The sequence below is a fragment of the Dipteris shenzhenensis genome, chromosome 15 (assembly GCF_047967505.1).
Source record: "Dipteris shenzhenensis isolate YYH24624 ecotype China chromosome 15, Dip_SZ_1.0, whole genome shotgun sequence".
In the NCBI taxonomy this organism is placed as follows: Eukaryota; Viridiplantae; Streptophyta; class Polypodiopsida; order Gleicheniales; family Dipteridaceae; genus Dipteris; species Dipteris shenzhenensis.
The window spans coordinates 46,573,023-46,598,361 of record NC_141610.1 but is presented as its reverse complement, the minus strand read 5'-3'; the positions used below and the strand labels follow the sequence as shown (position 1 = coordinate 46,598,361).

The 25,339-nt window shown below is 46.3% G+C and overlaps 1 protein-coding gene across 2 annotated transcripts in view; it reads left to right on the top strand.

Annotated features, from left to right (window-relative positions):
* The first annotated feature begins 985 nt into the window (after positions 1 to 985).
* LOC147893901 (sulfate transporter 4.1, chloroplastic-like) overlaps positions 986 to 25,339 on the top strand; it is a 253,154-nt gene continuing 228,800 nt past the window's right edge. For both annotated transcript variants that reach the window (XR_015542224.1, XM_087385809.1), the window contains exons 1-2: positions 986 to 1,307; positions 22,453 to 22,501. Coding sequence is in view for 1 of the 2 variants with exons in the window: in XM_087385809.1 (XP_087241935.1) it covers positions 1,002 to 1,307; positions 22,453 to 22,501 (355 nt within the window). In the remaining variant the exon portion in view is untranslated. The remainder of the gene's footprint in view (positions 1,308 to 22,452; positions 22,502 to 25,339) is intronic.

Here is a 25,339-nt window from a genome sequence, read left to right as displayed (position 1 = left end):
TGCAAAGTGGCATTCGCACTGCTCACCCTTAACCATATATTTTCTACATTCCAACCCCTTTCTGTTCACAGGTACCTCTTTTCGGGGTTTCAATTTACAACATTTTTAACAAGCCTTTAAGAGATTTAAGTTAACTAGACTATCTAAATGCCAATTCCCGGGAATGCACACTTATGTGAATAGTCCATTAACACTTGTAGTGGGAGCAGGCCTTTACATGTAGCATGTCGTAGTGTGGGGAATGGGATGGGGAGGGCATTTCGAGTAGAAAAGTGCTTGGAATTTAGCGAGTGGCAAGCTGCCACAAGCTAGATTTTGGGCACTTTCTTACCCAAAATGCCAGACTTTAGTTTATTCCCCATGTGGAGGGCCAGCAGGAGGGGCTTGTTAGATTGACATTGGTAACGAGACGACATAACTCTAATTAAGTGGTGGTTAGGTCCGGGGTTGTACGTCTGGGATTTTAAATTTGTTCACATGTTGTGGTAGGGTCATTGTTGGCGCATGTGGCAGGTGAGGTTAGTGTGTTTTACGCTGGTTTCACACACGGGCGGACAAGGCAACGTGAAAGGGCGTTCAACTTTGATGGCACAAAGTCATTGGTGGAACTTCTTGCCCATTGGATTTTTTTCCATCAAGCCTCATCTTCTCTCTCATCCAATCTTGTTCGTGGAATTAATACCATAGTGCCCAAATGTGTTATTAGTGCGTGGGTGGCGGATGTGTGTGAAACGAACCTTAGGTCGAGTTTACAGAGGATATATTTCTTCCAAAAATGTGGCTCGATCGGACGGCGGAGAATGAATCTCTCACGATGGCGGCTCCTTAACGGGGAAAAAAAAACCAACGAAGTCCGGGCACGTGCTTACCAAGCCAAAAAGTGAGCACCAATCATTCTGACTTTAATTTTTTTAAATTGTTATCACATATTGCTCTGCGTCTCCTACGTAACTGTGATTTACAGCTTCACAGGCCTTACGTAGCACAGTCTCTGAATCACAATGTACGCGTCCAGCAGTGTCAAAGACATGCAGACTTTGCAAGCCGAACGAGGTCAGCCTTCTGGTAGTGGAGAAGGAACAGGTCGCTTCAGGAAAGTGTTGCCTCTACAGCATCCTGCCATTGAAACAACAGAAGCCGTACACAGAAATGGCAAGGGATGGGCGTTGACATGGCCTAGGTCTTGGGTAGCATGGCTGGAGCTGCTTGTTCCTTGTACACGCTGGATGCGTACATACAAATGGAAAGAGTATTTGAAATCAGACATCACGGCTGGAGTCACGGTGGGAACGATGCTCGTACCCCAGGTTGGTGAGCTGCACAGAAATGTTTGCATTATAGAGAGACTGGAAATCAAAAGGTTTTGTGTAGGATGAAGATAGATTAGCCATCTGAAAGGCATAGCAAACCCAAATGAATCGAGAGTCTCTTCAGTGCTTGAATTTGGCTTTTCATGGGGCTGATGTCCAGTCTTTCTAGAAGGGTTTACGGGTTTAATGCAGAAGAGTCCTGGATTGCTACTTCCCAAATGCTTTATGACAAGCAAGCAGAAGAGTCCTGGATTGCTACTTCCCAAATGCTTTATGACAAGCAAACGACGGAAAGATAGGTCATTATACCAAGCTTGGTCTCTAGGTTCTGGGGAACCTCATGGGGTGATTAGTCCAAGCCTTCATACACGCCAAACAATATGCAGCAAGGGTTTGTGAAGCATATAAAACCTCCTTACGCACTAACCACTGAAGGTTGAGACTTTACCGTATATGATGTGGAGCTATTGGGTGAAGAATCTTTAAATGTCGATTTGAACCAAAGCTTTATTGTCCTCTTACAAAATCTGAAGTAAACCAGCATAAAAGACGAGGAATCTTGGGGCTGAAGATGAGATATCAGCTGAAGTTGAAGATGGTAGTGCCGACTAAAATATGTGTGAGTGTAGTCAAGGGAAGAATGCAACAATGAATTATTTGATTTGGTCTGTGGATAGAAGGTGTTGAAGCTTTCCTCGAAGTGTTGAAATCATGACCTTGGTTCGACTGCATAATATGTAAGATGCATATAGCAAGATAGGGATGATTCCTTCCCACCAAAGCGTCAATGAAGGATGCTAACTAATCGATACAGAGACCAAACAAATTTGCAGACAACGGACAGGCCCATGGTGCGAAGCCTTGTGCAGAATGCTCTGTACAATGTGAAACTTGACGATGGCCCTCTATTTGAAGCTGTGACTCCCATATGACCATGCCCTTGATACATATATCTCAAAGCAGTTGGGTCGTGGTATTGAATCAAAAGACCTCTGCAAGTCATGAAGCAGCATCATGCTTCCTGGTGCTGCTGTTTGGCCTCCTCTGAGGGTTGTAGTCTAGGATAGACGGATCTTGTGTGGATTGATATAGCTTGGTGGCCATCAGGTGGCCCTATTATGACAGTCCAGTAGTTGTTTGCATCGATGGGACCCCTTGTTTTGTATATTTGGATGATCGTGTTGATAGTCTAGGACACGAGCAAATCCACTGCAGAAACTTGAAAGCTTTGTTGCATGGCGAGGATTGGGGCGAATGTTTCTTAGCCATGAGTTAGGAGCCTCCCCAAGGCAATTGTGATCTTGCAGGATGTGACAGCTCATGGTGGTGGTGCCTGCTTGTGACTAGTTGAATTGATGGCCATGATGATGTAGAGCTTGGTGGTCCGTGCTGAGTTGTCCAGAATGTTCACTTGGGGTTCACTCATGGGGGGTGTTTGAAGTGATAACTTCACCTCCAACACCTCACGGGTAGTGCTTCATCGACATAGCTTCACTTACCGAGGGGAGCTGGTTGAGATCGTGCCCTATCTAGGGGTAGTCTTCATAGGGCCAATTTTCACGATGATTCATGTAGCGAGGACACAACTTACACGGGGGTAGTGAGACTAGAGCAACAATGCTTTTTTAGACACACTTCCAGGACCCTCCGACAAAGGAATGGCTATTTGATACACGTGTGAGGTTGCACAATCTGGAGGAACGAAATATCCAAGCTGTACTAGAAGGGGGGAAGGCAATCCCTCTCAATATATATGCATGCGTACCAGGCCATGCTAACCCTCCCTCAGCTAGTCATCCAGATGGCTCTAGTGCCAACCTCGATAGTCTCCAACTAGGCAAGGGCCCAAACCCTGTGAAGATATGTCACCCTCTGGAAAGATGGCATGAATCTAGAGCAACGTCATAGCGAGCTCTGCCTGTACGATCTCATGAGGAACCGCGGGCTTGCTCCGAATCATCATGGATCCCATAATCACCTATAGTCTCTCGAATCTCCGCCAATCGATCACTGATAGATCACTCTCCAAAAAGGGTGCTGCATACAAGATGGTCGCGATCAGCCATATCATACAATTGGATCTTCTCTCGCTCTATATGTCATGGACTTGGGAGGGGGGGGACAAGGAGTTTCCCACCAAGATCCAGTTCTACCATGACCACTTCTAGAGGATAGATAGGTGAACTAAACAAAAGGAGAGAGCACACACACCACAAGGACTGAATTGCAAAGTGGAGAGAGAGATAGAGAGAGAGAGAGACAAAAGAAAGAAAGATCTATTAATGTCCGCAGAAAGCCTCACGGGCTTATGGGACAAAGTGCAAAACAAAAATCCTTACAGGTCGAGGAGTGCACATGGCAACTCAGCTCGAGCTCATTATAACATAACAGAATTCTAAGTTGTAATCCTATAGCAAAAAGGCCTTTCATTACATCAGTTTAAGAGTGAGGGTCTTTGGGTTTAGACTTAAAGTCTCTGATTAGTGCTTGCCCATCTCGGTAGACTGCCCATTTTCTGGCTTTGCGTGCATCTTTCACTTTAGTGAGTTCGTTTTTCCTTTGTTTGAGCTGCGTCGAAGTGAGCTCCTTTGATATCCATATTTTTGTACACTTCAGCTTGTTTGTATGTCGAAGAATCTTCATTCTTCCCGCCCTCTTATTGAAGTAAACTTTGAGCTGTTTCCCTTTTGGGGACATCATCCTGATATCATCTTCTTCCCAATCCACATGTGGTATATTTTCTTGGAGGCATGCGATCTTCTCATTTGTAGAGGCTTCTTCATGGCTGTCAAAACAGTTATCTGGCAGCCCCCCAATTGTAGTATTGTCCTGTTGCACACTATAGCTTCGTGCTCTTTTACTTTTTCAGAGAGGTCTTCCTATTGGAAAGGTCACCTCCCCATCTGTAAGCCCCCAAATGAGGAGAGCGTGGGGGAGGGAGACCTAGGGCAGGATGTGCCCAAGAGGAAAAGAAGAGAGGGGGCTACCACATGGGCAGCACCTCACATCAGCTAGGATGGATCTGCATGGCGCTGACATCAGCAGTGTACGGAATTGTACGGCGCTGAAGAAGAGCCTGGCAGAGGGCAGAACCAGCAGGACAAACAGGCGCTGACATGGCAGGTCAGGAGCGCAGGTGTACAGGGCTGCATGGGGCCTGGTAGAGCAGCAAATGGGGCTTCCAGTGGGCAGTGGCATGCCTTATATAGGCTGGGCCCCTGCCTTGATTGGAGGGCCAAAAGCCCTAGAAGTGTGGGCCAAAAGGCCCTAGTTTTGTGAGCCCTTAAAGGGCTGTTTTGGGGCAGACTGGTCGGCCCAAACAGACCAGCCAGTCGGCCCATTTAGGGCTGGCTGGTCGGTTAGTTCAAGGGGTCCTTGGGGTCTATAAAAGGAGAGGCTTGTGGCCTCATTTCTTATCCAATAGTTCAGCAAAAGCAGGAGCAGACAGGAGCAGCCAGGAGCCACTCCCTTGGGCCTCACACTGGGGGTGAAGGAGAGTTGAAGGTGAGCTGCAGACTGAGTTCCTAGAGGCTGGACCTTGGCTGTCTTCTAGGGCAGCAAGGTGTTGTGATCACATTCTTTGGAGCAGCCCTCTGACAGCAGACAGGAGCAGCAAGAAGGCGAGCCTTGGGCCTATACACAGAAGGTGAAGGTGACCCTGAAGGAGCTGCAGACTGAGCTTGAGTGGCAGCCTACCTAGGCTGGTTTCTAGACAGCAAGGTGGAGAGGATCGTTCTGGACGGAAAGTCTACAGACGCTCGAGGTGGAGCACACGGGCTTGAGTCTAGAGATAGCCAGCAGATAGGAGAAGGACCTTGTGGTTAGATCAGAGGACTACACCATTGGTGGGACTCTGGATCTATATCTTTTGTATTGTGTCCATAGTTTTGGACGGAAATATATATTTTGGTGGTTTCTCTATCTGGCCGGTTCATTGTCTATTGATGAGTCTGCACATCTATTGAATGCACATAAGTAAAGAAGTTTGTGATTCCACACCCACACCGCACACTGTGTGAGCTCCTGGGCATTACTATAAGTCTTCCGCTATGTGTACCCTCTGTTGGGTATTTTTCTAACACTTCTTTGCTGAGTTTGCTACTGGCTACTATGGCCAGCTCTTGTTTGGCTGAGCTTACTTGAGCATTGATAATTTCCTCAATCATGGAGACAAACGTCGGTGTTGGTGGAGATGTGCTGCATTTCTGAATAACCTCTACAATAACTGCTTGCTTACCGTCTCCTTCCAGGTCCTTCACTCTCTTGGTGAGGGTACCCATCATGAGTCTAAGTTCTTATATCTCTTGGTGTAGAAAATAGATTTGCTCCTGTGGGTCGGATCCGACTCTCTGTTTGAAATGTAATGGAAATGGGCTGGATAGTGATGCTACATCAGAGTAGGAAGGAACAAATGTCTTTGTTTTCGGAGTTGCCATGGTGGCCTGCGCAAATCGGTGTGCCCTGGAACTGAGGCTAACCCCCTAAAGCTGAGCCAGGGGATCAGCTCAGCTCATGGTGTATCTACGCTGTTGCTGCCTGCTGCCAAAACCCCCCCTCTATCGGCGGCGCCTTCCTCTGTTCCTGCTCCTGTCGCTGCGGTGCCCTCCCCCCCTTGGTACCTAGCTGCGCTGGTGGCGGTGCGCTGACTGCGCGCTGGCCTGGCCTGTTAGGCAAAGAGAGAGAGAGAGAGAGAGAGAGAGAGAGAGAGAGAGTGCAAGGGATCTCAGGGAAAAGCCCTCAGCAAAACCTCCATACAATGAGACAATACAAGAGTGGAAGGGGGGCCCTATAAATAGCCTCACCCCCCTTCGAGTTAGTTTGCTGAAAAGGGCTGACCAGCAGGTCGGTACACCCCCTACCCTCAGGTCGGCTACAAGGCTTGGTAACCCGACTAGGCATGTCGGTTCTCCTGCCCAAGGGGTGGCTTGAATGGCCCCCGATACTGGCCCATGCTAGGTGCAGCCTGCATCTTGAAGGAATCCATTGCATGAGCCATTGTCACTAGAGACCGCTACAAAAACTGTCAGAAGCCCCCTCTTGGCACGAACGGTCTCAGCATGATCACTGGAAGCTTCTACTGCATGCTCCCGGGCTATACGTGCAAGGTAAACTCCTCTGGTCGAATCCTGTACTGATATCACAATCCAACTAATACTACCATTGCTGCAATATCTGCTTTCCTGCATGGTCACTGCATTACTGAGCTACACCACCCCCTCTGAAGCCCCCTCGTAGGTCCAATCTGGTAGATCGACACCAAATCGATGAACCATTGTGCTCCAGAAACAACGAGGCAATGAAGTGGTCACTGGGATCAAACTGCGGTGTCTGGAATCTTGCGTTGGCAATCATCCGACTGCTGCAGTAGAACAACAGTTGCTGCTGCAGTAGAACAACAGCTCAGTTGCTGCTGCTGCAGCAAAACAACAATTGCAGCTACAACAGAACAAGAGGAAATCCCCTCTAGGTGTGCCAAGTCATAACGTCCAAACAAATACATAATGGTATACATAGGGCCACTTGAGTCAGTGGGAAAAACTCCTTGTGGCTCCTGGAAGCTTGTCTCGAACAAAACCCCACCACCACACCGTTTGGTAGGTACCGCTGCCACGCACAAGCAAGCAATCCTCCATTTGGAACTAGAATGCCTGCTGGTATTGCATCCTGCCATGTGCTGTTAGAAGGCAAGAACAATCGAGGTGACAGTCATAGAATTTGCTCATGTGCAGGAACAATCAAGGTGACAACCTGTTGGTAGCGCATCCTGCCACGTGCTGTTAGAAGGCAGGAACAATCGAGGTGATGGCCGCAGAATCTGCTTCTGTATGCTCACTAGTCCTCTCACTTTTTTTCTGAGGACACGGCCGCCAATACTAACCTTTCTGGCCACAATGAGTACACGTACGTGAGGCCTTGTTCACGTCTTGAGTGCTTCTTTTTCTGCATCTATCTTCCTATACCTTCCCTTCTGCTCATCTGCCTACAGAAGGCAGGAACAATCGAGGTGGTGGCCGCAGAATCTGCTTCTGTCTGCTCACTAGTCCTCTCACTTTTTTTCTGAGGACACGGCCATGAATACTAACATTTCTGGCCACAATGATTACACGTACGTGAGGCCTTGTTCACGTCTTGAGTGCTTCTTTCTCTGCATCTATCTTCCTATACCTTCCCTTCTGCTCAGCTGCCTAGCCTCCGACTGGGAAGGACTCCGAAAATGCTCCTCTTAATCGAGCACCATGGTTACCAACTTCTCCACATATTCATCCTTCCAGATCAAGGACAAATAAAAGGCATAGTACTGGGAAGACAAGTGGGACAACAATGTAATGGTCATGTCCTCAGATGATATCTCCTTGCCTGCGTGAAGAATCTCTTGCTGAAGCTCCTGGAGCTTGTTAATGTGCTCCCGCATTGATGATGACTTCGTGGGATCCAACACTCTCATCTGAACTTCCAGAGAACCCTCTCCATAGGAGAAGCTTTGTTGTACATGGACACCAGGTGCTCCAATATGTCTTTGGCTACCGTCATGTGCTTCACATGATTAATAACTTGAGGAGTACAGTTTAGGAAAATGAAAGAACGTACCCTCGCATTGACCTGGTCCCAGAGCTGAGCCATGGTCTCAAACTCCTTTTGATCCAAGATCCCTAGGTTTGCTGCAAGGGGATCAGGCCTATGAGCCCCCAACAAAATGAAGTCTCCTAGATCATATGACCACAAGATAGACTCCATCATGACCCGCCATACACCGTAATTGAGCTCATCCAATTGACGGTCCACAAGGAAGGTGGGTAATGCAGGAATTTTCACCTTGTTCTCCGCCATCTCAGCTAGGGTAGCCATGTTAGAGCGAGAGAGAGCAGAATTGTGAAGAGAGGCTGGATGGGAAAGAAAGTAGAGAAGGGGGCTGAAGATGAAATAAAGGAAAGGTCTGGAGAAGACGATGAAGAAGCTTGAAGCCTAAGGTACCTTCGCTGTCCCGTTCAAACACCTCCAAACAGCAGCCCTAAAACTCCACGCAGTTTGCTGGCTCCACATCTCAGGTCTTCAGCCAACCTTTTGGCTCTGATACCATGTGAGAGTGCAGCGGAAATTGAACAAAAATAGAGAGCACACAGACCACAAGGACTGAACTGCAAAATGGAGAGAGAGAGAGAGAGAGAGAGAGAGAGAGAGAGAGAGCTTGCAAGGGATCTGAAGAAAAAGCCGTCAACTGCTGGGCAAAACCTCCATATAATGAGATGATATAAGAGTGGAAGGGGGGGCTGCCTCACTCCCCTCTAGTCGGTTTGCTGAAAAGGGATGACCAGCCTGCCATAAGGGGGCCGACCAGCAGGTGGTAGACCCCCTACCCTCAGGTCAGCTACTGGGCCTAGTAACCTGACCAAGCAGGTCGGGTCTCCTGCCCAAGGGGTGGACTGAATGGCCCCCAATACTGGCCCACACTAGGCGCAGCCTAGGTGCTGGAAACACGGCACACAAGCAGGCCTACAGTGTTGGAAAGGTCACCTCCCCATATGTAAGCCCCCATATGAGGAGAGCATGGGGGGGATGGACCTAGATTCTGAGAGAAGGCCACATGGGCAGCACTATGGCTGCCATGGGGGCAGAGATCAAAGAGAGAAAGGAGCTACTGACATGGTGCTGACATCTGCAGGGTGTACGGATTTGTACAGGGCTGGAGAAGGGCTTGACAGAGGCACAAAACCTGGTAGAACAGGCGTGGAGCATAGGCAAGGGCTGTGGGCAGGCTAATGGCCTGCAACAAGCACTGGAAGGCGACACAGTTGGCGAAGGGAGCCAGCATCTTGGTCGGGTGTTTGGAAGGATGATAGGGCTGGTCACAGCCAGCCTATCAGGCCTGGAACAGGGCTGCACAAAGGGGGGCTGGACCCTGCATATATAGGAGGGCATCTGCCCTAGAAGTGTGGGCCAAAGGCCTAGAAACGAGAGCCCCTTAGGGGCATTTATAGAGCAGACCAGGTCAGGGGCCTGGTCGGCCTGTTTGGGTCTGCTCTGACTGGGCGGCTATTTAGACCAGGCCTTGGGCCTCATAATTCATCCAACAGCTCAGCAAACAAAGGAGCAGACAGGAGCAGCCTGAAGGCACTCCCTTGGGCCTCATCCTGGAGGTAAAGGAGAGTATAAGGTGTGCTGCAGACTGATCTCTCAAGGGCTGGACCTTGGCTGTCTTCTAGGGCAGCAAGGTGTTGTGATCTGGACGGAGAGTCTACATATGCTCGAGGTAGAGCACGCGGGCTCAATGCTAGAGATATCCGGCAAATAGTAGAAGTACCTTGTGGTAAGATCCAAGGACCACGCTCTGGTGGGACTTTGGATCTCTCTCTTTTGTATTGTGTCCATAGCCTTGGACGGAAATATATTGTTTTGGTGGTTTCTATATCTGGCTGGATCATTGTCTATTTACTACTCTGCATATCTATGTGATGCACATAAGTTAAAGAAGTTTGTGATTCCACACCCCCACACAATGTGTGAGCTCCTGGGCTATTCTATTAGTCTTCCGTTGTGCATACCCTCTATTGGTCGATTTCTGACATGGTATCAGAGCCCAAGTAGGAGGCTCACACGTGTGGGAGCATGAAGGCAGGGACCTTGCGGAAGGATGACCCTGATTCAGAGGCTCTTGGGAATCGACTTCCACGATTGGAGGATAGTACCCTTGCGAGAAGAAGTGTGACTCAGGTTCAGTTAGTTGTGTAAGGAGTTATGGTCTACAGAAGGTTGAGTTTGCTCGATTTTGCTGTGTGATTTAGCAGTAGAGGTGTTGATTTCAGAAGTCTCTTCAGCCCCTTCTCTCCCTTCCTCCTCCCCGAGATTTCTTTCTTTCACCATCCCTAACTTTGGAGAGTCTGGGAAACTAGATGGGACAAATTACCCTATCTGGAGGTGAAGATCCGGAGTCATTTGGTGGCTCGAAAGCTGTGGAAACTGACAATGGGAGGAGAGGCGAAGCCGGAGGATATGGTGGACAACAAGGGGGAGATACTCATACCAGTAGATGGAAAGGAGCTCGAAGCTTGGGGAGATAGATACGCCCACGTCCTGGCATTGATCATAGGAGCTACGGCGAACTCTGTGCTTCCTCACATCCAGATGACCGACCTATGACCGACACGCCAGTAGTGGGATGGGCCATTTTGAAGGATCTATATGAGACAGATAACACATCCCGGATCTTGCTTCTTCAGCATTAGCTCTACAACTTGGATATGGATGAGGGAGATTCGGTACATGACCAGTTGACGAAGGTCAAGGTGGTAAGGGATCAACTAGCACCAGTTGGTCAAAAGGTAGACTCATGCCATTTGGCCTTGATGGTACTGAGGAGGTTACCGCAAAGTTTCAAAAGCTTCGTTACGACTGTGACAGCAGGATAGAGGACCAAATCTCTGACTTTTGAGGAGTTTTGTTCATTATTGCTCCAGGAAGAAGCTAGGGAGAAGCTCTACAACAACAACAACAATGACAAGGCATTGTTGGCAAAGGATTACGTTGGCAAAGGAAAGGGCAAGCCTAACGGTGGCAAGCCCAAGAAGGATGACTATGATGATGAGGACACTTGAAACAAAAAGAAGAAGTGCTTCTATTGTGACGCGCCAGGCCATTTTGCAAAGGATTGCAGAAAGAAGAAGGCGGATCGGAAAAACAAGGAGGAGTCGTCCGACTCAAATTTAGAGGGTGACACAAGCCAAAGCTAATGTGGCAATCGGAGAACTGTTCTTGGTGACATCTCCATGTGTTACTGAGGTACGATATGTCACCCTAGAAGCCACAATGAAGATGTCTGACATTGAGATGTGGGCCGACGGGCAGTCAGAGACCTTTGTGAAGGTGAAGGACAGCATGGAGTGCTTGGAATCTACCAGGTGCATGGCTGTTGATACTGGCACGAGGGTGGATTCCATGGAGTGCCTTAGGGTTTCATGTTCAGATGGTTGCTGTAATTGAGAAGGGGATAGTACATGATTTCATAGGTTTTTGGTATGTGTCTCCACTGGCTCCCCTCAATAAGTGAAGCTGTGTTGCCGGAGTACTGCTCGTGAGGTGTATAAGATCATAACCTTGGTCTTGCCAAGGTTAACCGTCAGGTTTCTCTCTCTACAAAATATCTCTAGAGCCTCAAGATGCTGCTGTAAGCCTGTTGGAGAGGAGGAGATGAGTACTATGTCATTTGCATACAACAGGATCTGAATCATCAAATTTGCAAGTAGGGGTCCCTCTCCTCCTAGGCGGTCAATGAATGTCGTGATCTCATCAATGTAGAGCCCAAACAGGGTCGGAGAGAGTGGGCTTCCTTGCTTCACCCCAATCGTACTCTCAACCCAGTCTGATAGACCTCTAGGTGCATTTACCCTCCCTCTGACAGATTCATATAGGCTCATCTCTAGATCATGTCCTCTGCTATCTGCATCTCCTGAAGTCTCTGTATGAAATGGTCTCGTGGGATTGTGTCAAAAGCCTTTTGAAAGTCTACGATGCAAGCATAGACTTTCTGGGATCTGGACCTAGCCTCCTGGATGATTGCCCGTAATCTAAAAATGTGATCTAGGGTGGAGTGCCGTCGCCAGAAATTGCCTGCCTTAGTGCTCGTTGCCCATGTGCCTCAGGATAGTAGGAACTTATCTCTTGCTCTAACACGGATCCATATATCTTGGCCAGTGTGTAGCCTATCATGAGTGTGTGGTAGTTCCTTGTATCCATTGGGTCTCATGCTTTGTGTATCGGCACAGTGGTAGTGGTGCTCCAGGAAGAAGGGAATCCACGACAAACTGCGTGATTAAACATCTGTGCTAGAATTAGAGCCAAGATCTCATGCGCATGTGCAAAGTATTCTGTCCTCAACCCCTCATGGTCCATGGCTCTCTGATTGTGGAGCCGGCATAAAGCAGGCCGTACATTTTGTGCAGTGAACAAGGAAGACATGACCGGCCTGGGTAAGGAAGAGACGTCCGGTGGTGTCTACATCGGGACATCATATAGCGAGGTCGCATATGTGTGCCAAACTCTTGGATCAGTGATAGGAATGGGTGATTTACCCTCAGAGAGGAGCCCTCATGCAAAGGTGGGATCTCCCCCTCGAAAAGACTTGATAACCTCATACATCCGATGTGAGAGAAAAGCTCGTCTCTTTTGATGAGTCACTCGACACATCATCCATTGTTCCTCAGTCCTTGTAAGATGCCCCAGGGCATGCTCCCGTATGACATGGGATCTCATCTCTCAGCACTTATCATTGAACTATGGATTCTGGGGCATCTTCCATGTTGGGGAGCGTGAGTAGATCGGGATGTGGGGAAGGATTTGACTATAGCATCCTGAACCACTGATACTAAAGTGTCTGAAGCATGGGCGAGGTCTGCATAGTCTCCAAGAGAGTCTAGCAGCCCACGAGATAGGTGACTCATGTACACTGTGTCAAGGGCATGGTCAAAATGTACCTGGACCTGAGTGGAGGTTGGTGGACCCTGCCTAATAGGCAACATGGGTGCCGAGACGCTGAAAGTCAGATAAGAGTGGTTAGCACCTAGTTGGGGGGTGGGCATGGTGAAATCATGTATATGTAACACAAAAGATGGGGATCCCAAAGGGTAATCCACTGTGCTCGATCCTCCATGTGGGAAGCAGGTGAGCCTCCCTGACAACGGCCATTTGGGAAGACCGTTGTATATATAAGATTGTGAACTGACCGTTGTATATATAAGATTGTAAATTGCTCCCATATCCAATAGATGGCGGCCATACGCAGTGACATTTGGCGCATCATTTGAGCTTCTTGCAATTCCAAGGTCTCTCGGATCCATTTCTGGCACTCTAAGGTGATCAGTCTCAAAGTCAAGTAGGCCCCCGTGTCTATCCCCCGTAAGTGTATTGAAGTCACCCAAAAGTAAGATTTCCCCTTGTCTGGAGAAGTCCAGGATATCATCAAATATCGTTTCGATTGGCTATGACCCTCTGTGGCAACCTCATGTGTGTATGATGATGTATATGGAGGGAAGTAGCATACTGCAAGGAAAATCGGGTGTGCACCAAGTGGTTGAATTTGTATCCACATGTGTAGTGCATGTTCCTCTTTCCTCATGACAGATATATAGGGCCTCAAGTGTGACTTGAAAAGGATTGCCACCCCTCTTGAACCTCGTATGCCGTTGTCTCTCCTTGTCTCTTTCCTATGGGCTGATTCCCACATGTACCCTTACTAGACCTAGTGGTGGAAATGGACCCCTCCACCGAGAAGGCCTCCTGCTGGAAGAGCGAGGGAGGGATCCAAGTGGAGGAAAATCCATGGGAGAAAGAACTTGTCCACCTAAGAAAGAGGCCACCCTGGATCAAAGGGAATACCAATCACTGCCTCTCAAAGGAAAGTCCGATAGATTTACCAGGGCCGAAAAAGAGTTCCTGAAAATCAATCTTGGCGTTGGGGTCCATAGAATCCGTGCAGTCGAAACTGGAGAGTCATTATGCACCAACCCCTTCCTTTAGTCAACGAGGGGGGATGCTGACGAAGAATGGGGCTATTGTGAGGAAGCATGACCATGAAGATCTGCTGAGGCTATGATCAGGTTAAGGTGGGGAGCTGCAATCTGGGCAGCATCAATCGGGGCCACGTTTGAAGCAGTAAGATCTTGAGCTGGTTAGCCTCAGGTATAGCACTGGTCCCAGCTTGAGAAGGAACATCGAAATCACTAGCAGCAACCAGGACAGGATTGTTTGAAGGTCCGACCGTGGCTGGTTCCGGAATGAGTGAGGGTCCCTCTTAATCTACAGGTAGAGAAGTAGCATGGATCCTAATCAGAAACCCACTGAGGGCCTTCAGGAGGTACTGAACCACAATTGTTGGGTGACGAGGTGGAGCGGAAGGTATACTTTGAGGAGTACGAGAAGGAACTGCACCACGGAATTTCTTATGTCCTTTCTTCTTCTTTGGGCAATCTCTAGTGAAATGCCCAAAGACCCCTATAGATCCGACATTGGTCCTGCCTGCCTGCAATTCCATCTAGGTCTTCAACGTGGAGGATATTTCCTTTGAATCTTGCCACTTGAAGAAAACCTTACCCCAAATGTATATCAGTAGAAGCTATACGGTAATGATAATTTGTTATGGCAAAATGTGCCTCCCATCGACTCAACTAAGAACAAACATTTCCGTTCTCTCCCCCATATAGATCTTTGGAAAAAGGTTGGTAGCCTTTTTTGTACCCATAGCATATGTTAAAACAAGAATTGCAAGACTTGTGCATCTATGTACACCATTTGTACATGTGGTGCAAAAGGACCAGGTGTAGGTTCATATTGAGGAGTTACGTTGCCAGATTAGTATCCGTATTGATTCTTTGTTGGCTGCCTGAAATACAGCATGCAAAGGACAGCAAGGAAGCAATCAATATCACATGGCATACTACCGAGAACAAATGTATATTGAGTAACATATAAGAGAAAGAGAAAGAAAGAAAGAAAGAAATATTTACGTCTTTTGGAGGCTTTGTGAGCCTAAAGAGTAACTCATACAAGCCAGTGGGGTGAGGCAAAGAGCTCGCTAGGGCCCTTCTTGAGTGCTATACTAATCAGCGAACTAAAGCAAAGGTGAAAGAAAGAAAGAAAGAAAGAAAGAAAGTTTATTAAAGTCTTCGGAAGACCGATGGGTCTATAAGACTGATAGAAAACTGATACAACAAGCAGAAAGGGTGGAGTTACTAAACGAGCAACATCACCCATGTTGAATGCTAAGTGCTAAGTAGTACATAGTCATATCATCAGTAATGGCATCATCGTTGTCGTCGTCGTCGTCATCATCATCATCATCATCGAGTCAATCACCATCAATCACCATCAAGGCTGGCTGGCTCTCTTCAATGCAATGTGGCCCCCACAAGGGTATATGTGTGTCAGAGAGGTACTGATGTGAGGCGGCTGCATGCAAGCATGCCAACACCGAACATTTGGTGCTTGCATTGCATGCTTTGCCATGTGGCTTGATGGGACAACAATCAGCCTAAATTGGTATTTTGGCAATGCATGGTAATTGCATGCAAGTACATGCAGCTTGCTTTGACCATGCATGTGGGTGCATGCAGTCCGCATTCACTCTCTGGCTACCTAGCGCACAGCTGCATCCACACTCATGCAGTTGCATGCAAATGACACTTCTAGCTCATGCAATTGGTAGATGATTCAGCTACTCCACCCATCTAGGAGCTTCATGCTCAACTAGAACTTAAAGAGCATGCATCGTCAATTGCTTCCATGCTCAACTAGGACTTCAAGAGCCTCCATCGTCAATTGCGTCCATGCTTCTCTCTCATTTGAATTAGTCACCTTCGTACAAGATCTTGTGAGAAAGAATGGAAGCAAGAGCAAGAGTGAGCAAAATGGAGATAGTGAGCTGAATGTAGTTCACTCCCCAAAGTGTAATGAACTGAAGTGAAGTACAATGAAAGAGATGAGGGTTTTGTTTAAGTGACAAAACCCTATCTAATCACTAACCATAGTTAGAGATAGACCGTGGTTAGGAGGAAAAACCTCTAAGAGGGAAAAGTGCCCCTAACTCACTTATTACATTACATTGGCCACTGCCTAGAATATAATAATAATTCTAACACCCCCCTGCAGTGCCAATGTGGTGTACAAGGTAGTGATCAATCACCAAAAGGAGATAAATTTAGGGCACTGCGAAATGACTTCTCACGTGGAAGTGCTTTGGTGAAGACGTCTGCAACATTGTCATGTGTTGACACATAGATCATACTGATCTCCCCTGCATGCAACTTCTCTCTGACATAATGATAATGACCCTCAATGTGCTTCGTGCGAGCATGAAACACATGGTTCTTTGCCACTGCTATAGCACTTTGACTATCAGTGAGAATTGGAGAAGGACCCTCCAATAAGAGACGAAGATCAGCGAACAAACGTCGCAGCCAAACACACTCAACTGTCGCTGTGAAAGCTGCCCTGTACTCAGCTTCACATGAGGAAGTAGCCACTGTAGATTGCTTCTTGCTCAGCCAAGAAATGCAAGCTTTGCCCAAAAAGAAACAATTACCACTGGTATCATCTTCTGGATCCCCAAATAAAAATTTAACATGCCCAAATCTGTCATGTCAAATTCAGCTTTCAACTTAGCTTTGAAATATGCAATTATATCCTCATTTGACCCTGTGAGCAGCATGTCATCTACATAAAGAATGATGACCAAAATATCCCCCCCATCCTTCTTGATGTATAGGGTGCTTTTCGTGGGACTATTGTGTAATCCTTTACTTGCCAGGAATACATCTATCTTGGCATACCATGCACGTGGGGCTTGTTTCAGCCCATATAAAGCTTTGTTAAGCTTGCTAACCTGAAGTGCATTGCCAGAAAGTTCAAATCCATGAGGTTGCTTGACATAAACCTCTTCCTGCAAGTCCCCATTAAGGAAAGCTTTTTTTATGTTCAATTGATGGACATTCCACACAAAATTTGCAGCCATTGCAATATTGCAATAACTGACCGTATGGTGGTCATCCGGGATGTAGTAGCAAAAGTCTCCTCATAATCTATGCCCTTCTTTTGTGCATAGCCTTTGGCAACCAGCCTTGCTTTGCACCTGTCAATAGACCCATCTGGCTTCCTTTTTATGTTGAAAACCCACTTGGTACCAATGGCATGTTTACCTGGTGGCAAATCCACAACATCTCAAGTCTGATTTTTTTCTATGGACTGCAACTCATTGTGCATGGCTTGCATCCAATGCACATTATCCTTTGCTTCTTCAAAAGAGTCAGGCTCCTCTTCATTGAGAAGAGTCCGTGCATAAGCTGTCTCAACTGAAAGAACCCCCCCGCGTGCCTTACTGTAGTCCTGCCTGGCAATGCGGCCTCAAGCCTACTCTCCCTGAGAGTCTGAAGCAACCAATTCGGGACTGTTTTGGCTGCGTGTATCTCTTGAATCTCTTGCCTGACAACTTCATCCACACCCTGTGGAGGTACAAAATCAGCTGGTGGCTGAATTGGGACATGTGGATAAGGAGAAGGTTACTGAAAATTCTGATTTTCAGCATGAACCTTAGTTGGAGAACCAAATGCTATAGGAAGCATCCCCTCAAACACATCATTTGAAGAAGCTGGAATTTGAAATTCAGCATGTGTATGTGCTGAATTTTCAGAGAATATAACATCTCTACCAACAAAAATCTTGCGTGAAGCAGGATTGTAGAGACGATAGCCTTTGCTTTGTGAACTACACCCCACAAAAATGCATTTAAGTGCCTTATCTGACAACTTGTGTCGAAACTCCACAGGCACGTGGGCATATATATGCAACACAACCAGTAAATCTGAAATGGTCCACTGAAGGCTCTCTCCCATGTCATGCCTCATAGGGAGTGATTGTCTTTAAAGCCTTTGTGGGAGCCTGATTCAAAATATAGTTTGCACACATGAGGCCTTGAAGCCAAAACCTGTGAGGCAACTTCTTACTTGTAAGCATGCATCTATCCATCTCCATAGAAGTGCGATTCTTCCGCTTAGCTGTGCCATTCTGTTGAGTTGTAAGCCTCACTGTAAGTTGATGGGAGATACCTTTCTCCTTAAAAAATGCCTCAAATTCATGAGACATATACTCTCCCCCTCGATCTGTGCGAAGTGTCTGCACCTTGAGTCTTGTCTCATCAACCATAGCCACAAAGTGTTTGAAATGCATAAACACTTCTGATTTTGCCTTGAGACCATAGACCCAAGTGTAGTTGGTGAAGTAATCTATGAACGTAACAAAATAAAGATAACCCCCAAAAGCAGGTGTCCTCATGGGACCACAGACATCACTGTGAACAAGCCGTAATTTCCCTGTAGCTTTCACTGCACCATCCTTCTTGAAAGGAAGTCTATGCATCTTGCCAAGGATGCAACCTCCACATGCATGAGGAGGAGGTGACTCTAAAGGAGGCCTCTGAAGTGTCATTAAGCTGCCATAGCTCATGTGCCCATACCTAGCATGCCATAACTCCGCATTCTGCATCGCAGCAGTGGGAGTGCTCATTGATAATGGAAGATCGGATCTTTTTTCATATATATCAAGCTGAAAAAGACCCCGATACAAAGTGCCAGACAAATCAAAGCATAGTCATTCTCTTTGTCTCTGACTATGCACTTATCATCATCAAATACAACCTGAAATCCTCCTCTATTAAGAGAGGACACTGAAAACAAATTCTTCTTTATGCCTGGCTCATAGAGAACATATGAAATTCCAAAATCTGTGCCATCAGTGGATGTGAGAATAATGTCTTCCACTCCACACACTGAATAAGAAGAATCAAGTCATCTTCTTTTTGGTAGGTGGAGGATAGAGAGATACAAAAAGACTCTTCTTGGAAGTGATGTGCTTTGAAGCACCACTGTCAAAATACCAAGTATTCAGTGTCTCATTGGCACTGAGAGAGCATGCATCCTTTGAAGGATCATAACTGCAAGTCAAGAAAGCATAAGGATCATCATCATTAGTGGCTGTAACATCTGAACTACCCATTGAAAAATTTGAAGTGCAAGTCAGAAAGGCATAGTGCTCTTCCACAAAGTTGGTTGCAACATCTCCCCCATCATGAGAATGAGGAGCTGATGCATCTGACACAGCCATACCTGAATCCCTTTTCTTCTCTTTAGCTATGCGCTTCTTGCTTTCTCCAATATAATGGCCTTCTTACAATAGTGACAAATGCCCTTCTTTTTCTGCTTATCTACATCACCCTTAGCCTTATAAGAGGGCTGTCCTGAATCAGCTTTATGCTAATGTGCGGGCTGATTGGCATGTTGCTTTTGCTGCCCTTTTCCCTTGGGCTTGAACTTGGAAAGCATGGTATGCTCGCCAGCCCAGGTTGCCATATTTCTGCGTGTCTGCTCCTCCTATAACAGAATTCCTACCAACTCGTGAAAAGAGAGAGGATTGCTGCCCCTCCTCAATGACAAATTCAGTGAGGTGTGGAAACTGAGATAGGACTCAGGAAGAGAATTCAGAGTGGTGGTAATCATCTCTGAATCCGGAATGACTTCATCAATATTTAGCAATTGTTCCCTCAAGTCCTGAAGTTTTGTGAGGTGAGAATTCATGGAATATCCCTCATCCATATGTGTATGGGAAAGCTCTTGCTTCAGAAAGGAAACTCTGACATCATTTCTTGCTGCAAACATACTCTCTAGTATCTCCCAAGCTGCCTTTGATGTCTTGCATGACCGAATGTGAGGTATAATGAACCACCTGACACAGAGAGAAATCACTGAAAGAGCTTGTGCATCTCTAGAGTCCCATCTTTTCTGCTTTGCTGTGGGAGCTCCTGGAGCGGCAGCTCCAACTACTTGTGCTGCATTTTGACCTCTACCCCTGCCTCCAGCTGTAGGAGTGACAGGTGTAGCCACTGTATCTGGTCATGCTTCATCTCCATTGACATAATCCCAAAGATGTCTGCCAACCAAGATGTTGCGAACCATGAAACTCCACAAGGAGTAGTTGGTGCCATCCAACTTATCCTCCTGTGCGAGGACTCCGAACACCTCATTGGGGTTGTTCTGAGCCATTTTTGCCAGATAAACTCGAAAAACACTGCAAACTGACCAAGTAAAATCCCTTTCTGGGATGTCAAATGCACAAGTAGAACCTGCAAAGAAAATTTGCCCACAATGACAAACACTGTCACAGCCTATCCAAGGCTCGAATGCACCTCAATGCTCTGCTGAATGCCCAAAAATCTGCAAATAGAATCTGCAAAAAGTGGCAAAAGTCTGCAAATTGACTCGTATTGAGTCCAAAAATGCTTGCAAACTTCCAAAATGCTCTTTTACCTCCAAAATTGCAACCCAAATGCAAAAGCCCCAATTTCTTGCGGGAAATTGCATACACAAGAGGGCAAATGATATGAAAGCCCCAAATGTTGCACAAATTGCACTCTGCCTACAAAAGCCCCAATCTTCATTGCAAAATTGCAGTGTAATTGCAAAAGCCCTAAATTTCTTTAAGATCTGCAGGAATGAAACCTGCACAGAAGGCCCGGCAACGGTAATGTACAGATACCTGCAGCTTGCAACGAGCTGTCAGTACGGAACTATCAGTGTACGGTCACTATACGAAATCCGTACATTGTACGGATGAATGTACGACAGAATGTACGGAAGCAGCAAGTACAGAATGCATGACAATACAGACTGATAGTCCGTACGTTGTACGTATGTCGTACGGCGTTGCACGGAGGCTGATGGCGACCACCTGCAGTACAGAAGTATGGAGTACGAGACGCAGATGTATGGCCAGCTACAGGTACTCTAACAGTACGGACGGCGAAAATGCATCAGTACGGGCAAGTATGGCTTGTAGGGCGCCGTATGGCTTGTATGGACGGTGATATGTGCCTGTGTATGGATAGACGCGTATGGACGGGAGCAAGCAGCTGGTATGGGATCCATATAGTCGTACGGGACTATATGGAATGGAGGCTGCAGGTTGCGATGAAGTTGTACGGGCAAATGGCGCGGGAGTTGAAGTGCGGAAGTTGGGAGTAAGGAGCAGGGAGTAGGTCCGGGAAGGAAATGCTCTAATACCAAATGTGAGAAAGAATGGAAGCAAGAGCAAGAGTGAGCAAAATGGAGAGAGTGAGCTGAACGTAGTTCACTCCCTAAAGTAAACTGAACTAAAGTGAAGTACAATGAAAGAGATGAGGGTTTTGTCTAAGTGACAAAACCCTATCTGATCACTAAGCGTAGTTAGAGATTAGACCGTAGTTAGGGGGAAAAACTTCTAAGAGGGAAAATTGCCCCTAACTCACTTATTACATTACATTGGCCACTGCCTAGAATATAATAATAATTCTGACAGATCTATCTGGTTTGCTCAAACATTGATACCAAACCAGCACAATTCAATTGTCAGGTTTCAGATCATCCACTCCCATACGAGTACCAAAAACCATCACAATTGCTCTCCAAAGCATCGAATTGACCGTTGCAGGTGTTTGGTGTTAGCTCAAACTCAAACAACAAGCAACCATGTAAAACACAAAAAATTGATCCGTTGTGAATTGAAATTTAGCATGGTCTCTTTTTCCATCACATACTTCTCAATAAGAGATGGCTCTTCCTAGATTGTGAGTATTCTCAAGCGCTTGTAGCATCTAAGCAAACAGACGCATACATCAAGGATGAGGTGCCCTAATAGCAAATGAAACACCCCCACAAGGTTAGACACTTGGAGGTTCTAAGACCGACTCCATCGTGCATTTTCAAAACATCCATAGGTTAGTATTCAAACACTCTGGATACTATTGGATTAGGCTAGTACGTCATCATCTAACCATAGGTCCCTCAGGATTATCCTTGAGCGAGAGGCTATGTGTCCCATACCACACAGCCTCATCTATGCATAGATGTCATTAAGGAGTCATGCTTAGGTTGGCTCTAACCTAATTGGGTATTCTTGAGAGCTCCACTCCCAAGAATGACCCAAATGAGCCTAAGCTCACTCTTTTATAGGCATAGGGTGTCTTAAGTGTCTTAACACTAGAACGACCCCTAAATGTACCAAGGATACTACACGTCCCAATTGTCCAGAGTTTACATGATCTCCATAACATTAGCCTCATCATGTCCAAACATTGACATAACATCCTCTAAAGTAAGGAATCACATCATTTTCTTCCAATTCGTGGAGTATGGCTTGCTTTGGCATTTCCCCCTTCCTTGTAGGATTTTTTGGGATATTGCTCAGAATTGAAACACTTGAATGATGTCTATTTTGCAACCTACCATGTTATGTAGGGGCTTTCACCTCTCCTCATGCTGTATATTTGGGATTTGGGACTAGGTTTTGCTCTGCCATCCCCTGTTTGATTTGTCGTGATGTAACACACCGTTTCCTGTTTGAATATCTACCACTCTAAGCTGACTATTTCTTTATGCAATCTGGAATGAAACACACTTCACAGTATCAAATTAACCATTGATCAAGTATCCCATCAACCATATTCATTGGATCAGCAAAGCTAAAGTGTTAATTTGTGTTGCATTCAAAGAGTAGCAAAGGTCAATGTGCTTTATCATTGATTGCTTCAAACAAAAAAATTGCATTTCTAAAGTTTAATTGCTACATGAAACAGGGAATGTCTTATGCAAAGCTGGCTGGCCTTCATCCAATTTATGGGCTTTGTAAGTTTTCTTCCTAATTGATTTGAGGCATATCTGTCAAGATCTTTCATTAGCATGGCTGCATTTGAAAGGAGAGGCGATTTTGCTAATGTCTTTTTAGATGTGGTATGCATTTTGTAAATAACTACAACATGTAAATTCTTTGCAAACACTTGACCATGAGCTACTGACAGAAAACTGATAAAGCTCCATTTGTTAACACAGGCTCTAAGTCAAAGTATAAAAGTCCATTTGTTTGTATCATCTAATACATGCACTTACCTTCAGTATTGTTTCACACGATTATCATGATGTATGTAGTGTTCATGTTGCAATGAGAATGTATGCATAAAAATAATTTTTCATCATACATGAATTGTTTACTATTATAGAAATAATAGATTTATTCCTTTGATTAATAGAATTAGGATATTCCTTCCAAGATTAAAGTCTCTAGCATGAGTAATCCTGAAACTTCCTGCAAGTGCAGCCTTGATAAAAAGCAAGGCCAGTTTCCACAAATAGGCTGGCATGAAAGAGCTGATGTTGTGTGTCTTTGTATGGGAGACTAAAGTTGAAGCATCATCAAATCGGCTGCTGAGTTTAGCCTCTCTTTGTCTCTACAAGATTTGTATGTAATAAGGAAGAATGGAAGATCATTTCACTAGACCAAGTCTAGATAGATCAAAAGGGAAGTCTGCTAAAAGAGATCGTTCCCCTTTGGATCAGAGAGCTGAGGATGCCTTTCATGCACGGGAGTCCTTTTGAATTGAGATGGGAGGGAGAGTCAATAAACACTTTTTCTACTCTTTGCCTTGCTGGCAGCTCGATGCCACTGGCCTATGTAGCCAATGGATGTAAAATCAGCATTTCTAAATGGTGACCGTGAGGAGGAGGCCTACATGCAGTAACTAGCTGGTGAAAGGTCAGGAGACCAAATTATGTTAACTCAAAAAGTCCTATACTGTTTGGAAGATGCTCCATGGTCTTGGTACACAAAGATTGATGCCTCTTTCAGGATCAAGAACACAAGAAGTGTACAGCTGTATGCAGAATAGGAATAGCTCAGTCTCACTCACTCAATGATACAGACCACACACTAGAACCTCACTCAAGAGATAGAGTATAGACAGCATATACAAGAGAGAATATATGAGAAAGAACTCAGATGTATTCCTCCACCAAATAGTGGGCAAAAGCTAGCTCAAGGTGAGCACAAAATATCCAGCAAGGGATGGCTAAGAATCTGGAACTCTACTGCTAGTCTTCTCCTGCTCCACGCTGCCTGCTTAAGGGCTTCAGTGGTGCTGTGGCTGATGCCAAATGATGGAGGCAAGGAGCCCCTTTTGCTGCGGGCTGGAAGGGCTGCCACTGGCCAACTTGCTGGTTGGTCCAGGGTTAGCAGGCCAACCTTCCTGGCTCCATAGAGCCTCCCCTGGGAAGACTATATGAAGGGCTCCCAGGGGGTTCATTTTGGCCTACTGCCCTGCATGGAATAGCCTCCCTCGAGCCTTGTTTTGCTGCTGTGTTCCCTCCCCCTCACAATCATATGCCCCTTTGTCCCCACAAAGTGGGGGCTCACACAAATGGGTGCATTGATTTCTAACATCCCCTCTCAATGACACAACTGTGGGCTGATCCCCATGCATTGAATGAGGTGCTCCATTTGCTCCCATGGGAGAGCCTTCGTGAAAATGTCGGAAGGGTTGTTGGCGGTCGGACAGTACATTAGCTCCAGAATGTCGCTGATGATGAGCTCTCGTACAAAGTGGTAATGGACTTTGATGTGTTTTGTCCATGCATGAAACACTGGGTTCTTCATAATGGCTATGCAACCCTGGTTGTCGCACATGACCACCATTGACTCCTTCTGAAGCACGTCCATATCCTCAAGTGTCCACCTAAGCCACAGCATCTCACATGCTATAATGCATCCAAGTCGGTACTCTCTGTAGAATAAAGGGTGATTGAGGGTTGTTTCTTGCTCATTCATGAAATGGCACCTGATGCAAGCACAAGAGTACCGTGAAGTTGGATGCCTGGTGTCACTATCACCTGCCCAATCTGAGTCACAGAATCCACCTAACTCAATCCCTGTGGTGTATGTAATCCCATATGTGCAAGTACCCTTCTGATACCTCAGCACTCGTAGACCTGCCTTCCAGTGATTCTCCCTTGGTTTCGCAGAGAACTAACACAACAGCCCAACGGCAAAGGAGATGTCTGGCCTGGTGTTGGTTAGATAAAGCAGAATGCCCACCAACCGTCGATACCCTCTTGGCATTTACCAGATCTGAAGAGTCATGTATGCTCAACTTCTGCCTGACCTCCATCGGTGTCACAACATCCTTGCAGTCCATCATCTCGAACCCCTTTAGTATCTCTTGACAGTATTCCTCCTGCGAGATGAAGATGCTGGCCTGACCTCGATCCCAAGGAAGTAATGGAGAGATCCCAAATCAATCATCTCAAACTCCTCCATGAGTAGCTTCTTGACCTAAGAGATCTTCCTAGCATGGTCATAGGTCCCATCAAACTTGGAACTTTAGCTTCTACACCCACTTGGTACCTATGACCTTTTACCTTCTTTTTTTGCTTTGAGTCATTAGCCTTGCGTTTGGGGTCCTGGGACTTGCCCTTACTGGCTTGTCTTTTGCCATAAGTTCTTTATCATTGTCCTTGTTGTATAACTTCTCTCAGGTTTCATTCTGTAATAGCAAGGGCCCAAGCTTTTCAAATTCTAGAGGCTTGGTCCTTTGTCCTCTTGTCATAGTGGCGACCAATCCCTTGAAGCTGTGTGGCAAACTCTTGAGTGTCAGCAGTGTTAGCTGATAGGTGTCCACCTTCTGACCAATCAAA